This window comes from Bombus affinis, chromosome 1 (genome assembly GCF_024516045.1).
Source record: "Bombus affinis isolate iyBomAffi1 chromosome 1, iyBomAffi1.2, whole genome shotgun sequence".
NCBI classification, from domain to species: domain Eukaryota; kingdom Metazoa; phylum Arthropoda; class Insecta; order Hymenoptera; family Apidae; genus Bombus; species Bombus affinis.
In genome coordinates, this window is record NC_066344.1 from 14,661,054 (window position 1) to 14,674,937 (window position 13,884).

Below are 13,884 nucleotides of genomic sequence, written 5' to 3' on the forward strand. Positions count from 1 at the left end.
CTCGTTTGTTAGACGCAGTTATCTCGCTTCAAGAGAAACGCAGCCTCGAGCGTATTCAAGCAAAAATGGAGAAAGAGTGTTGGTTAAAAAGCTGAAAATTCTTAAGAAAACGTACAAACGATCGTAGAAAGGTTTGTTTTGGCCCGCGATCTCCGACGACGAAACCCCGATCGAGGTGAAAGCTCATCCTCCCTTCGTCAAGTTTTAGTTTTACGGACGACAAAAGTCTGCCGATGGCAACCGAACGGAATAACAACGCATTGGCTTCACCAACTCGTGTATTTGTAAAAGTATGTATGTGTGTGCGTGTGTATATGTGTTGGCATATCACCGATCCAGTCTAACATACAAAACCAGCTTCTTTCGCATATTAATCTAAAAAGGAATCGGGAATTTCATAACGATTACTCGATAATTCCACTTGTAACGATACCATACCTTGATACCGTACCAACTACCTAGCTACCTATCTATGCTCTATTTATACCTCTAACAGCTATGACCGTCTAACAGAGTAGTTTCTCATCTCGTTAACTAAATATCATTTCGCCATATTCAATTTTCTCCTCATGTTGATAGTAAGAGTAGGAGTTGTAGTCGTATTTAGTGCTAGTATCATTAGTAATAGTAATAGTAACAGCATACAGTATTGGTAGTCATAGCAGTAGTAGTAGTAGTATCAGCAGTTGCAGCAATAACAGTAGTAATAATAATAACAGACGTAGATAATAATAACAACGGAAATAATGGCCACACTACTGTTGATAGTTAGTAATAATATGCAACAGTAGTAGTGTAACGATGACGGTAGTAATAGTAATAGCAGCAGCAGCAGCAGCAGCAGTAGTAGTAGTAGTAGTAGTAGTAGTAGTAGTAGTAGTAGTAGTAGTAGTAGTCATAGTAGTAGTAGTCATAGTAGTAGTAATAGTAGTAGTAGTAATAGTAGTGGTAGTGGTAGTAGTAGTGGTAGTGGTAATAGTAGTGGTAGTAATAGCAGCAGCAGTAGTAGTAGATTAGTAGTAGTAGTAGTAGTAACAGTAGTAGTAGTAGTAGTAGTAGTAGTAGTAGTAGTAGTAGTAGTAGTAGTAGTAGTGGTAGTAATAGTGGAGGTGGTGGTAGAACTAGTAGTAGTAGTACTAGTGGTAGTAGCAGTACTAGTAATAGTAGTAATGCTAGAGGTAATGTTAGTAGTAATGGTAGTAGTAGTAGTAGTCGTAGTAGCAACAGCAGCAGTAGTAGTAGTAATAGCAATAGTAATAGTAGTAGTAATAGTAATAGTAAGAGTAATAATAGTAGTTACACTAGCAGCAGCAGTAGTAATGGTAGAAATAGTAGTAGTGATGATGGTGGTAGTAACAGTAGTAGTAGTAGTATCAGCAGTAGGAAATGGAAGTACTAACGGTACCAATAGCGGTAGTTGTCGTAATAGTAAGCAGTAGCAGTAGCAGTAGTAGTACTAGTAGTAGTAGTAGTGGTAGTAGTAGTAGTAGTAGTAGTAGTAGTAGTAGTAGTAGTAGTAGTAGTAGTAGTAGTAGTGGTAGTAGTAGTAGTAGTGGTAGTAGTAGTAGTAGTAGTAGTAGTAGTAGTAGTAGTAGTAGTAGTAGTAGTAGTAATAGTAGTAATAGTAATATAATAGTAATAGTAATAGTATGTTTAGTTAATAGATTTATAACAGTAGTACTAATTTTAATAATAATAAATTTATCTTCCGCGCAGTTATTTTGCATTTTTTCACTTGTTGGATTTAACTAGGCTGGTAATTTATAATGCGCGTCATAAAATTTTCCTTTTTCTAACTAAAGTAGCGAGGCGAAAAGTTCAAGTATCGTAATAAAGGCTCGTAACGTAAATCTCTGTATAATTATTGTTTTTTTTTTTTAAATCTGTCTCACTCTTCTCGTTACACACGCTCCTCGATCATTCGCTTTCATCGTCACGCACACGGAACTTCGCTCACACGCATTTCCGATTTTGAATCATCGACACGCGCTCTTCGATTTTCCCTTAAAAACTCACGTGCAATTACACTTTCATTTTCTCATGGCCATTCTCGCGCTCTCTTTCTCCCTTTCGTACACAACGTGAAAGTCTCGCTTCGTCTAGCCTTTGCTCGTTTCGTCTAATAAAAGATAGATGAGATATTCCTCGGTAAAACTCGCATCTAAGATCTAATAAATCGAGTAATGGAATCGCTTTTTATTTTTTTTTTTTTTCTTTGCTTACTTGCGTCTTATAACCTTGTTCATTTTGTTTTGATAGATCGCGCGTTACGATATATTATTCTTTCCTTTTTTTTCTTTTTAATTAGCTTTTAATTTACATCTAATGTGTTCACTTTTGTGTTGCAACGTCAGACTTCCTCCTTCATCGTAGTCGATTATTCGTAGAGATAAGTGTGGGTCGCGTTCCGACTTCTCGAAGAAATGTCTTTGTTTATCGGTTTAGAATTAACGATATCGCCCCGTCAGCTGGCACGTACAACGGTAGCCGAGTTTTTATTTTTTTTTTTTTATTTTTTTTAACGTAGAGAGAAAATTGCGCGTCGCGATCCACTCGCCGCTAAAGAGGGAATCGTCGAAATTAACTTTTCGATTCGTCCTTTCGTTTAATCGGACACTAATGGCATCGAAACGTCACGTTTTCTTGAACGGCGAACTTACGTAAGTGTATCCATCCGCGCGACGATTTCCACGCGGATAGATTCTGACGAATCGACGGGTTCTATCGCGACTTACAAAAACAATTGTGACCGTTTCTCGAATCGTTCGGTCACGAGGATACTGCCCGTTGTACGACGCGGCAGTTGGAAGGGTCGATCTAAGCGGAAAATGTTCGAGCATGGACGATGTTCTCGAAATAATCGTGGATATCGTTACGCGATGTTCTTTTCTTCTTATTTCGTTTTTACTGAGAATGGTGAAATGGCAGTCTTTGCGATTTTGTGATGCGCTTTTTCCACCGGGAAAGAGGCGAAACATCGAGACGACAGCGAAGAGATAGGGAAAGTGTTGTTGCTTCGTATCGAGCACCGACTGGCCTATCAATTCGTTTTTCACCAACTCGCCCCGCTATTTCCTTCCTATTTGTACGATTTCTCTCGCACCGCTGTATTTCTCTCCCTCTCTCTTTTGCGCATTCCTATCCTAACGACTGTCCTTTAATCCCTCGATCGCTTCATACTTTTCCCACGTGTGATTGCAAGATAATTGGCGAAACAAGCCAGCAAGAGAAAATAATCTTGATCGTCGAGATTAGATTCTCGTTACTCGTCGTTCTTCGTCCCTTTCGATCGTTTGTTCGTTTTGTAAGTGGAGCGATATTTGTAAAGATAACTTGAAATACTGCTTTGCAATTTGGCATTCATCGAAACTATTCGATATACGTGTAACGACGCACTTTATCACCGTTCTATAATTCTATGTTTTACAGCTGCGCGCTCGATCGAAAGGGCAAGAATCTTAGCGAATTTGCTTGCCGGAACGCAAACGAGAGAGTCGGCAAATCTGCGTGTGCGACAGAAAAAGAAACGTAAACCCGGAAATTTTTAATCGAACCATTAACGCGCAATTACCACTATTTCCTGTCTCTGTCTTGTGTTTTATTTTCCTCCGCCGCCTAATCTGAACACAAAATCGAATTCGTCACTCGATTACAAAATGTTGGCGAATTAGCCTCGCTGAAACTGAATCTCTGCGTGTTACTGCTTTCGATACTACTCCACTTTCTTTCCCTCTGTGTCCCTTCACAGTTGGTGACACTCGTCGCGAGATCGCCACCATGAACACGATAATACGCACCATCGGCAGACACGTTTCCGGCTATTCGTCGTAATTTTCCATCTATTGCTAGTCGCTTTTCTTCGTGCAAGCGCTATATTTTCGAGCTATCGGTTGCGTAAACTCGTCGCGTCACCGACATCCTACGACAAAGCGGAATCCCTCGTTCGCCCATACGAAAATAATTGTTCGCCGAGCTTTTTAGTCGACTCGTTCTCCGATTCGCGCGTATCTCGAACATGCACGAAGCTGAACGATTCGTTCGCCGCAAGCTTTACAGGAACATCGGTGCAACTATCTTTCCACTGTAAATGCTACGACAATTTGATGTAATCGCGTTGGAAAGCGCGGCCACCGATGTAGCGTAAAACTTGAAACGATCCCACCGTTCCAATCTCTTCATATGGCGCAGTTATTCCGCGTTATCTGTGTGTGTGTGTGTTGTTACTCTTAGCCCGTAAATCGTGCACAATCGACAGCTACTTAATGGTGAACGAGAGCAACACGCGCCTATTCTCCGAAATTGTACAAACGTGGCTTGTGGTCACGATACTAACTTCGTACATGTCTATATCTGCGTGTGTGTGTATGTGTGTGTGCGTGTGTGTGCACGCGCGCGTGCATGTTCGTGTATGTGTCGGTGTTATACGTATGCAGGTACGAGTAGAGTGTTAAGCTCCGAAAAACGAATCGCATTCCAACGGTCTCTCGGATCGAAGTACGTGCGACTTAATGCCGCTGTACCTTGAATATTTGTCCTCAGTGAAAAATACTGTTTCTCCGCTGTGAAACACACTTTGTTCGCTTAACTGCTCGCCGTGCAACCACCTACCGATATCGTCTTCAAAGGTCTGTCCTCTCACCGCGAGCACCATCGCCATTTGCCTTCCGTTCTTCTCTCCCCTGTCTTGTTCTCCTCTTCCGCTCGATCGTGGCTTCGTCCGTTTTCGCGCAGTGTTATAATCATTAAAACGAATATCTTTTATTTATTTACTTGTTCTGCTTGTTTAGCGTACCTTCGCCTACGTGTACTCGATATAATTACATCGATAATATAATTAATTAGTATTATCTGGTACGATTCCCCTGGTTTCGTTGCCGGCCGATCCCCCTTCGATCCGCCATGGGGACATGGCGCGTACGCGAACATCGCAGGAGGCAAGGGCTCGACCACGTTCTCTTATGTATTTTTTTTCTTTTTTTTCCTTTTTTTTTCTTTTTCTTCCTTAATTCGCGAAGCCGCCGCGACTTAATTCTCTTCCCTTCGTTTCATTTATACCGTTTATTTGTTACTTTTTATTTATTTGTTATCATTTGTATTGAACACTGGAGTCGGTGGTGTGGGGAGTGGACGCGCGACTGAAATATCCTGCTCCATCCCCTTATTAGCACGTAGGTCCCTACGCGGGGTGCGTGTGTATCGTGAACACCTCCGAAACGGCTGTCTTCTCGTTCTCCACTCACGGTTCCTCCTCAAAACTGTCGCCATCAGTTTCCTCGTTTATCGCTTTTCCATCCTTGTCACGGGCTTTCATCGTTACGCCTGCAGATACTCGTTTAAACTCGTTCCTCCACATTTTCCTCTTCTCTTCTCTCTTTGCCTTGTCGCGTTTCTCTCTTATCTTTCTCTCGTTCCGCCTACGGGTATCTTCGGTTTTCGCGCTGCGCCGATGGAAGAAATTACGTGGCACCCGTATTAGTCAGCCGATTCTTGGTCGTTGAACTTCTCCGTTATTTCTCGTCCTTTCTTATCTCTCGTTGACACGTGGTAATGGATTGGAAGCACCCCTCGTATTGACAGACTATGGACAGACGGCGGGTTGGCGCGCACGTGCGCGCATGCGCAGCCGCATGCAATCCAACAGCCAGCGCGCACGCGTACACGCGCTATCGCTAGCGCTCGCAACTAGCGCGACTACGACGACGTGTGGAGGCCTACGTCAGGCACCGTAGCAAGCTGCAGCTGTTTCTCGATAACCGTTCCAGCATTGGCCACCACGTTGCCACCGTCTCCTTCACTGTAATCACACGAACCTTCTTTTAATATTCTCATCCTCCTTCCAATCGTTTCGATCGCAGATAGCGTGTCTAGCGAAATACCGCCGAAGTATCGTCAGGGTATGCAAACTATGGCTAACGTTTATGGTGACCCGTTCCAACGTGTCTTTTTTCTCAAATCAGACTCTTCAGACTGTTATATGGTTAGGGAAATCTCAAATGGTAGGACGAGACGAAAACCGATGATCGATCAAAGCACCCACCCAGTAGTCAGACGTCAGTCTCGATGCTCATACAGGCTGGATTAATATTGTTATTATGGCGAGGGTTGCAGTTGGGCTTCTTCGTAACCTCGGAATGAGTGAGCAGTATGCCCTCTTCCAGCTCCATTATCTCCGATGACGATTCCGACATCGAGCTCTTCTTCAAGTGTTGACCTGCGAAACACACGAGATACAGTTCGACGAATTGCATCCTCCGCTAGTTGCGAAAACCGCTGCACCAGCACTGGGTAAACTCTGAAAGTGGAGCTTAAATCGCCTCTGCGTGCTTTCCAGATAATCCTGCTCAAGTGTGTTCTTGGTTAGCTGTAGCGCCGACCGAGCTATTTCCCGACCTATCAATTTCTCTTTCATCGTTTGCGTTCAACGTGCTCGAGACGAATCTCGGCAAATCGTGGTTCGTCGACGAAGGCGCGAAAAATTTACCGGCCAGCGAGCTTGCTCCTAAGCGGATTAAAGTCACGTTAAACTATCAGCGATAGAACAGACACGCGATATCGGTACAGACTTTCGCCGGGATTTGCCAGCCTGCCGGCAACTTGAAAGCAGAACCACGGTCGAGTATTTCCAGCAAACGCTGTCCTTTTTCGCAGCGCTTACCGATTGATCTCGAACCATTTTTTCGGCCAACGAAATATTCTATGAATAAAAAATCTTGCCAGCTTCGCTTCGCAATCGACCAACTCCAGATTTTCTCTTTAAATACCGTTTCGCGTGAATCGTTAAGGTATCGCGTTATCGAGTGCACGAGCAGCACGTACGTTGCGGTAATCGACGAACGTGAACCATTAAATTACACCGAAAGAAAGATCTGTTGCACACGACAGAACGTTAGGAGCCTTCGTGTCTCGTGACCGACACCTGCCTTAACAAATAACACGTCAGGTCGCGCTGTCAGGCAACGATCGCCCCTTTTAAAATTCAAATACCGTCACGGTAACATTAATCGGTACAGCCTAGCCAACGATCGATAGTGTAGTTATTCCCTGTGACTCGGTTCGAAAGACGCTCCCTGAGAGACGAAAATCATATCGGCAAAGTATGTGACTGGAAATTTGCTCGGAGGATAAAATAGGAAGCTCGTACCAGGGAGATACGGGCAGCTGGTCACGTGATTGAAGTTCTGCGACTGCATCTCTTCCTGGTCAGTCTCACGATGGTAGAAGTAGTTGAAATTGGAGACGATGACGGGGACAGGCAGGGCGATTGTCAACACACCAGCGATCGCGCACAGAGAGCCCACAATTTTTCCCCAAACTCCGACGGGCCTGAAGCAAAGGCAAACGAAGAGTTTTATTCGCGGCCAGCCACTGGCTCGAACGTTGATAGCTTCGTTCCTCGTCTAGAAACTCGGTGCTAGGTGTGGTGTTTCTATCTTGTGTGAGTTTTGCCGTGTCGAGTCGAGTGTGGCGCTACTTATGCGGTACTGGAGGCTCCTATAGATATACACGGACCGTCTGCGTGCGTTCTGCCGCGTCGCAAATAGACATTGGCCATGATCGGAAAGAAAAATGTTCGATCGACCTCTCGTTCGTTAACACTTTTACACGGCTCTTTTGTATCTTTCCTCGCGTTCTTTGCTGCTTGCTCAAACCACATGAAACCGGCGTACGTTGGTTGAACGCTGCATAACCGCAAAACCGTGTATACTTATAGTGATTCGCGTGTCTAATAAGAAGCGGGCTCTCTAGGCTAGACTAGGGGACTAACGTGACTTTCTAAGAAAAGGCTCTTCTCTCGTGTGCCGATGCACCGTTCCAAACAAGCATCGATGCCATTCCGTTGCTCAAATCCGATCGAATTTTCTAACGGTACGGCATGCAGTTCTCTACGCTTTCGCTCTCATAACAGTCGAGTAGAACACATTGTCTGTAATCGAACTCGAGTTCGAAGGTGCGGATAGAATTTCGCGATCGTTTGCATCGCCTTCCGCCGAGATGCTCGCACCATCTCGTTCTGCCTTTTAACGCGGCTATAATAACACGCGGCTGAGGGACGACTGTAAACGTGTGACTAGAAAGTTATCGCGTCGAATCGAAGACGTAAAGAGCCGAGCGACGATCAGACCGCGTTTCGTCGAATTGAGAGCCGGCCGCTTCTATCTCCTCGTGATGTTCGAACGTTCCGCATCCTTCGGCGAGCCAGTGACGAAATGAAATTTTGAAATTACCGTTCGACTATTCGATTACCACGCGATAAAGAGAAAAAGAGAAGGAAACGAAAGTAAGGAAAAAAGGTCCGAGTAGAGTTTTGTTTCGATCGGTTTACGACCTTCGACGACGTTGAAATTCAACACCACGCGTACGTGTCTGTTATGCACGCTATCTTTTCTAACGCGTGACAAAAATATTCCAACGAGATACCAATTAATCGTTTGAATGGTAGAACGATAAAAAGCTTTCCTCTCTCAATTACCAGATTATAGAACGTACTGACGCGGTTATTGCTGGCTAATCTATGGCTGCGAAATGATGCATTCTTTGCGGCCGAGTCTAATTGAATAACTGTCGCTATATACGCGAACAATACCGGTTCGAGCTGAAAGGCGGTAAAGAAGAATTCGCCGCTCGTCACGTTCATTCACGCTCGCCCGATGAATGCATTTTACCACGAATCTTCCTCTCGTCTTCTCTTTCTTCTCTTTCTCTTCTTTTTTCCTTTCATTTTTCTCTCTTTCTCTCTTTCAAAGCCATCGTACGCGAGTCGTTATTGTTTCAAAGCATGCGAATTCTTCGGACCGCGGCTGTTGCCGCGCCGTCAAACGTCGCGTCGCCTAATCGTCGATTGCAATCACGCGGATGCTCGCGTCTCGCGCGAGCTACGTCCATACGGCAGCGACCTCGGTAAGTCCGAGTGTGATCTCTAGTTTTAGTGAGTCATATAATATCATATCGAATTAGTTGCAAAATAACAAATCATTCTTATGCAGGTGTCACTGTACTATGGGCCTTTGTGATCCATGACTGATGGTAGTAGCAGTAATGATAGCGTTGTGAGCGAGAATAGAGACAGAGTACTTCTTAAAAAGGAGCAACACCGTTCACCTTCCCCGGCTGGTAACGATGAAAAGAACATGGAGTATGTTTGGTCGTGGACAGCCATGCAAAAACGTATCGAGAATATATCGGGAGTAATCCGGGAAATCGGAATTCGGGACAAATGTTAGAAAAGAAATAGAAGAGCTGGAACGTCAGCTCTGCCTTGCCTGGTGTCTCTAACTGGAACTGTCGCAGCGCCAATGGTTATGAAAGTCTAGACAGAGTGTAGAACGTGGTTTCGAGATCGGTTCGCTTTCGAAACACAGATGGAGCCACGCGTTTCTATCGATATCGATACCTTAGGATATAGAGCGAGCGCAAGTAGCAACAGGCGAAGGGTTTCAACGAAAAAGTGCGATCAATCGTGGTAATGGGAAGCGAGAATCGACGTAACGAGACGCGACGTAGCCGAGGACCGAACACTCAACGATGCAAGTTGGTTGGACGCGAGAAACCAGCTTCGCTGTGGAAACGTAGAGGAAGCGAGTGACGCCGGTGTCTCGACAAAGGAGTCGAACTCGATGCGTGTTCGCAATGGGAAACTAGAACGGGCCTCTTGCGTGTCCGCGCACGACGAATACTGCTCTTATACCGGGTGCTCTACTCAAATATCAGGATTTTCCTTTGAACATCGTAGTTACACCTTGGCAGGAAGTTGAGCTTACCGATCGAGTTACTTCGCTTTGCTTGCATTCTTCCGCAGATTTGGCAAACACACCGATCCACGTGCAACGCGGTCTTTGATCAAAGTAAAGAATATTTTAGCTGTCGTTTCTACAAATAGTTTTAGGGCGTGCAACCTGCGAAACGTCAAACGATGCGTATTTATCGCCTTGAGCTATAGTCAGCGGTATAAGTAGATGGAGCTTCCAACGAGTTTCTTCTTTTACACGTCGCGTTCGTTGCACCTGTGCGGTTATTAGCGACGCGGAAAGACAGATTTACTAGTTGCATTCCCCTAAATAACGATGTGTCTTTCGAAAAGGAGAAGACACTTGGAACTGTATTTTTATCGCAACATAATGAAACTGAATCTACGAATCTGCATATATGTTTGATTTAATATTTGGTACATTGATAACTTAATATTTGATAAACGACAGTTTATCGGAACGCGCGCATTCGCTGTATTCGCAGCTTCAGATACGACAGCTCTGATAAACCTAGCGTTGTTAAAAAATAAATAAAAGAAGAAACGATAAACCCTGAAATTATTAGGTCGGAAAAATGTAATTGAATTTCACTCGAACGAGGCATACCATCAATGACAATGCTAAATAGGACAGCCTGTACGTAGACACGGTATTTATATGCGAGAATAATCAGCAGTCGCTTCGGTTTCGTTCCCATTTGTTGAATTTCAATGGGACAAACGTGCCGGCTACCTCGCCGTCAGCGTCAATGCTCAACCTTAGGCTGCAACTTGCAAAGAACCGAGCGTACCTAGTCTCTGTAATAGTTGAACAATAGACGTCCCATGTAATCACGATCCTCGGCTCATACGTATTGCCGATATAACCAATAGTCGGACCAATCGCTTGTCCTGGAACGCGTTGTACCGGTCTCTGCTTCCAGTGTTTCCGGTGAAAACGCCGCGCTACCCTTCGCTGCCGTAACGCGTTTATCTCTGCGAGATCCGAATCGTCGCGATCTGTCAGCCCTTTGGGCCGAGGGCGTTTCCAAGAAACGAACCGTGCCCGAGGACACTTATTGATTTACGGCAGGCAATTGCCGAAGAAGCCCCTTCGGTTCGAACACCACACATCTCGAGTCTCTCTCGACCGGCGCTCTTCAACCTCGAGAGTCTACCGTGAACCATGAGATTACGTTATAATCGATGTCAATCGCGGACTGCGTGCGATCCACTGCGTTGCCATTTGTTTCCTCTACTATCTTTTTCCTCTTTGTTTGGTATTCCAAGTACCAAGTGGAAAAGGCACGCGTCTAGCAGAGCGGCAAGCAACAACACGGTCTACGTGTCGGATGAATTATCGATCTGTATCATCGGTAACGTGAAACAGATGCAAATAAAGAGACGGAAGCCTTGGAGGGTTGGTGAATGACGCTGGTCCGTATCGTCAGCAGATCGTGTTCTATAAAATGTAACGTACAAATTCTTTGACGGGCTGAATGGCGAGGAGAATGGAACCGAACGAGCAGGCAAACTGTATCACTTTGTCGCTTTGACTCGCGCGTACCGTCCTTCTCGCATTCTTCAGCCCTCGATTATTCTTGCAAAGGGTAATTTAAGCGCGTTAAACGCGCCACTCGCTTCGATCCACGGACGTTTCAACTCGCAGCTGCCGCTTCTCATCTTTCTCTTCCACGAGATCGCCCAAAGGTTTCGCGAATGGCAAACAGAAATTTCGACAGAATCCGAGGCGACGAACGACGAGTCGAGTGATCGTCGGCTATGTGATAACGAGAAATGGTAACGTCGTGGCGGAAGGAGAGAAAAAAGGGAGTGGAGAGTCGGGCGAGCGACTGAATCAGCGCGAACACGCTCCAGGGATGAAGCGTTCTAGTAGAGCGAATGATCGGAAGAGGCTGTATTTTAAGACGATTCTCGAGAAAATGAGACAACGAGATGTTGTCGACAACGTGATGGTGGAACATCCTGAGAAGAAGCGTGTTCGTGGGAGAATCTCGAATTCTTCGTTATGATAATACGATGGGATGAAGGCGAACGTACGACGAGGAGGAGATAGACGACGACGAAGAAAAAGGAGAAAGAAAGATGAAGAAAAATGAGAAAAAAGATTGTCGATGTAGGGATAAGTGGGGGAGGGGGGAAAAAAGAGAATGAAAACATTCCGATTGCATGGAGAGAAGTTAGAGCAGCTGTGAAGAAAAGATGCGGTGGTCAAAATCGAAAAGACTGAAAACTAGCGTGTTCAAGTTTATCAAGCGGCAAGTAGGTTGACAAATTTCAAACGAAAAACTAAGAAAGCGATCAAACAGATTAAGAGGATTGAGAAGGGTAGGACGTGGAATGGAAGGGACGTGCTGTAAGGAAAAAGAAGCTGGGAAGGAATACGTAACAGGGAGAAGAATAAATCGAGTAGTTAAAAGTAGTTAAGTAAAGTATCGGAGGAGAGTAAGTAGTATGTGTTCGTTTGTTTGGCGGGCATTAACTAGAGTCTTAAGTGAAAGTGAGTACATCATACGTCATGTCACCATAGCCCACGGTCGTCATCGTGACAACGGCCCACCAGAACGCGTCCGGAATGGACTTGAAGAACGAATTCTCGGAGCCGGCCTCCGCGAAGTATACCGCCGATGAGAATAGCACCACACCTGCAATGCAAGGAAGAAAACACCGGTTCAGTGGGTTTAACGCCCCCGGTGGCTCTGTACCTCATGTCCCCGTAGCCCACGGTCGTCATCGTGACCACCGCCCACCAGAACGCGTCCGGTATCGATTTGAAGAAGCTGTCTTGCGAGCCCGCCTCCGCGAAGTAAACCGCCGACGAGAACAGCACCACACCTGGAACGCACACAAGAGGAACAGACGCTTCAAGACACGCTACTTTGCCGGCCTCTAGCTCTTAGTCCGTTTAGCAGTCCTCTCCATCCGCGTCTACGTCCACTGCCGTGACTCCTTCTCGTGTTCTCGTATCCGTCTCAAGACCCTGCATACACGAACCGATCCATCGACCGATCAACCGATGGATCGATTGCCACGCCACGCGCCATTCTCTTCCAACTTTCCCCTTTTTCCGCTCAATCGACCAAGATCCACGTCTTTATGGGTCTGCTTCCATTACGTTGATTGGATTTCCAGTCTTCTTGCAGATACGCCACGATCGGCCATCGTTTTTCCTTACCTAGAGATATCTTCGCGCAGCCTTCCACCGACTGCAGCAATACACTTTCAAAGGATTCGTCTGTTCCCTCGCTCAAACATTGGGCGCGAATCTTTCCACACATCCGGGCAACGACTCGTCGAATGCCAGCGAATCTTCGGCATTCGTGCGATCACGAATATCGAAAACTTACGTAACCGTTTGTCGTCCCTTAAGGAAAACCGACACGTTTCTAGAAAAATCGACGAACACGGAGTTTAGAACTCTTCCGGGACCCGAATTACGAATCGATAGGCGAACGAGCCTGTAAATCTGCTGGTGGCAGGCCATCCTTTGAACACACAGAAATCCTTCATCAGCGGAAACTGAAAAACCTCGGAGAATAAGCTTCCGGTCTTCGACGAAACGATACTTTTCCAGCGATACCAGACTACCGTGTTATTTTCGCAGCGACGAGAAGCATCGAAGATTCGGCCGATTAAATTGCAAATTTCTGGCTGTCCGTCGGCCCCTCAATTTCACGCTCTTAGAATCCACCGTGCAAATAAACGGCTGTGTCGTTGCTGGGACGCTCGGAAATCGACTAAACTTCCACGGGCCACGTAAACACGTTCGACGCGAGGGAACCACTACATCGCCGCTCAGAACTTTCCATACTTTCCATTGGAAAAACCACGCATGACTACTTCATTTGCCTACGACTATCGTGAACCGTTGCTCGATCGAGCATCGATCCTCATCTATCGACACCGACGTCTAAACGTTCCAGCGACGATGCATTGGTTGATCGGCAACTAAGCGATTGCGGATTTTGTCAATATCATCTAATGACAAAATCCGCAATCACTTAGTTGCCAACTAAATAGCTACATCTTTTGAAATTACGAAAAGTGAAAGAGTCGTTCAATCGATAGGTTGCTGCTGCCGAGCTGGTCTCCTATAGAAGTCTAGTAAACGAAGAGACAAAGCAAAGAAACATGCAGAG

The 13,884-nt window shown here is 45.5% G+C and overlaps 1 protein-coding gene and 2 long non-coding RNA genes across 6 annotated transcripts in view; 2 read left to right on the forward strand and 1 right to left on the reverse strand.

Annotated features, from left to right (window-relative positions):
• The first annotated feature begins 744 nt into the window (after positions 1–744).
• LOC126922809 (uncharacterized) lies at positions 745–1,275 on the forward strand. Its single transcript, XR_007712945.1, has 2 exons — positions 745–948; positions 1,110–1,275. It is a non-coding gene; the product is annotated as an uncharacterized LOC126922809 (long non-coding RNA).
• A 4,099-nt stretch (positions 1,276–5,374) lies between these two features.
• LOC126922454 (potassium voltage-gated channel protein Shaker) overlaps positions 5,375–13,884 on the reverse strand; it is a 44,667-nt gene continuing 36,157 nt past the window's right edge. The window contains exons 5-8 of one of the 4 annotated variants that reach the window (XM_050735016.1): positions 12,451–12,580; positions 7,142–7,323; positions 6,038–6,211; positions 5,375–5,794 (exon numbers count right to left, since the gene is read on the reverse strand). In XM_050735016.1, the coding sequence (XP_050590973.1) occupies positions 6,045–6,211; positions 7,142–7,323; positions 12,451–12,580 (479 nt within the window). In that variant the 3' untranslated portion in view covers positions 5,375–5,794; positions 6,038–6,044. The other 3 variants (XM_050735008.1, XR_007712782.1, XM_050735030.1) reach the window with 3 other exon arrangements.
• LOC126922840 (uncharacterized) overlaps positions 7,305–13,884 on the forward strand; it is a 177,417-nt gene continuing 170,837 nt past the window's right edge. The window contains exons 1-2 of the long non-coding RNA XR_007712952.1: positions 7,305–7,435; positions 8,985–9,281. This is a non-coding gene — a long non-coding RNA (uncharacterized LOC126922840). The remainder of the gene's footprint in view (positions 7,436–8,984; positions 9,282–13,884) is intronic.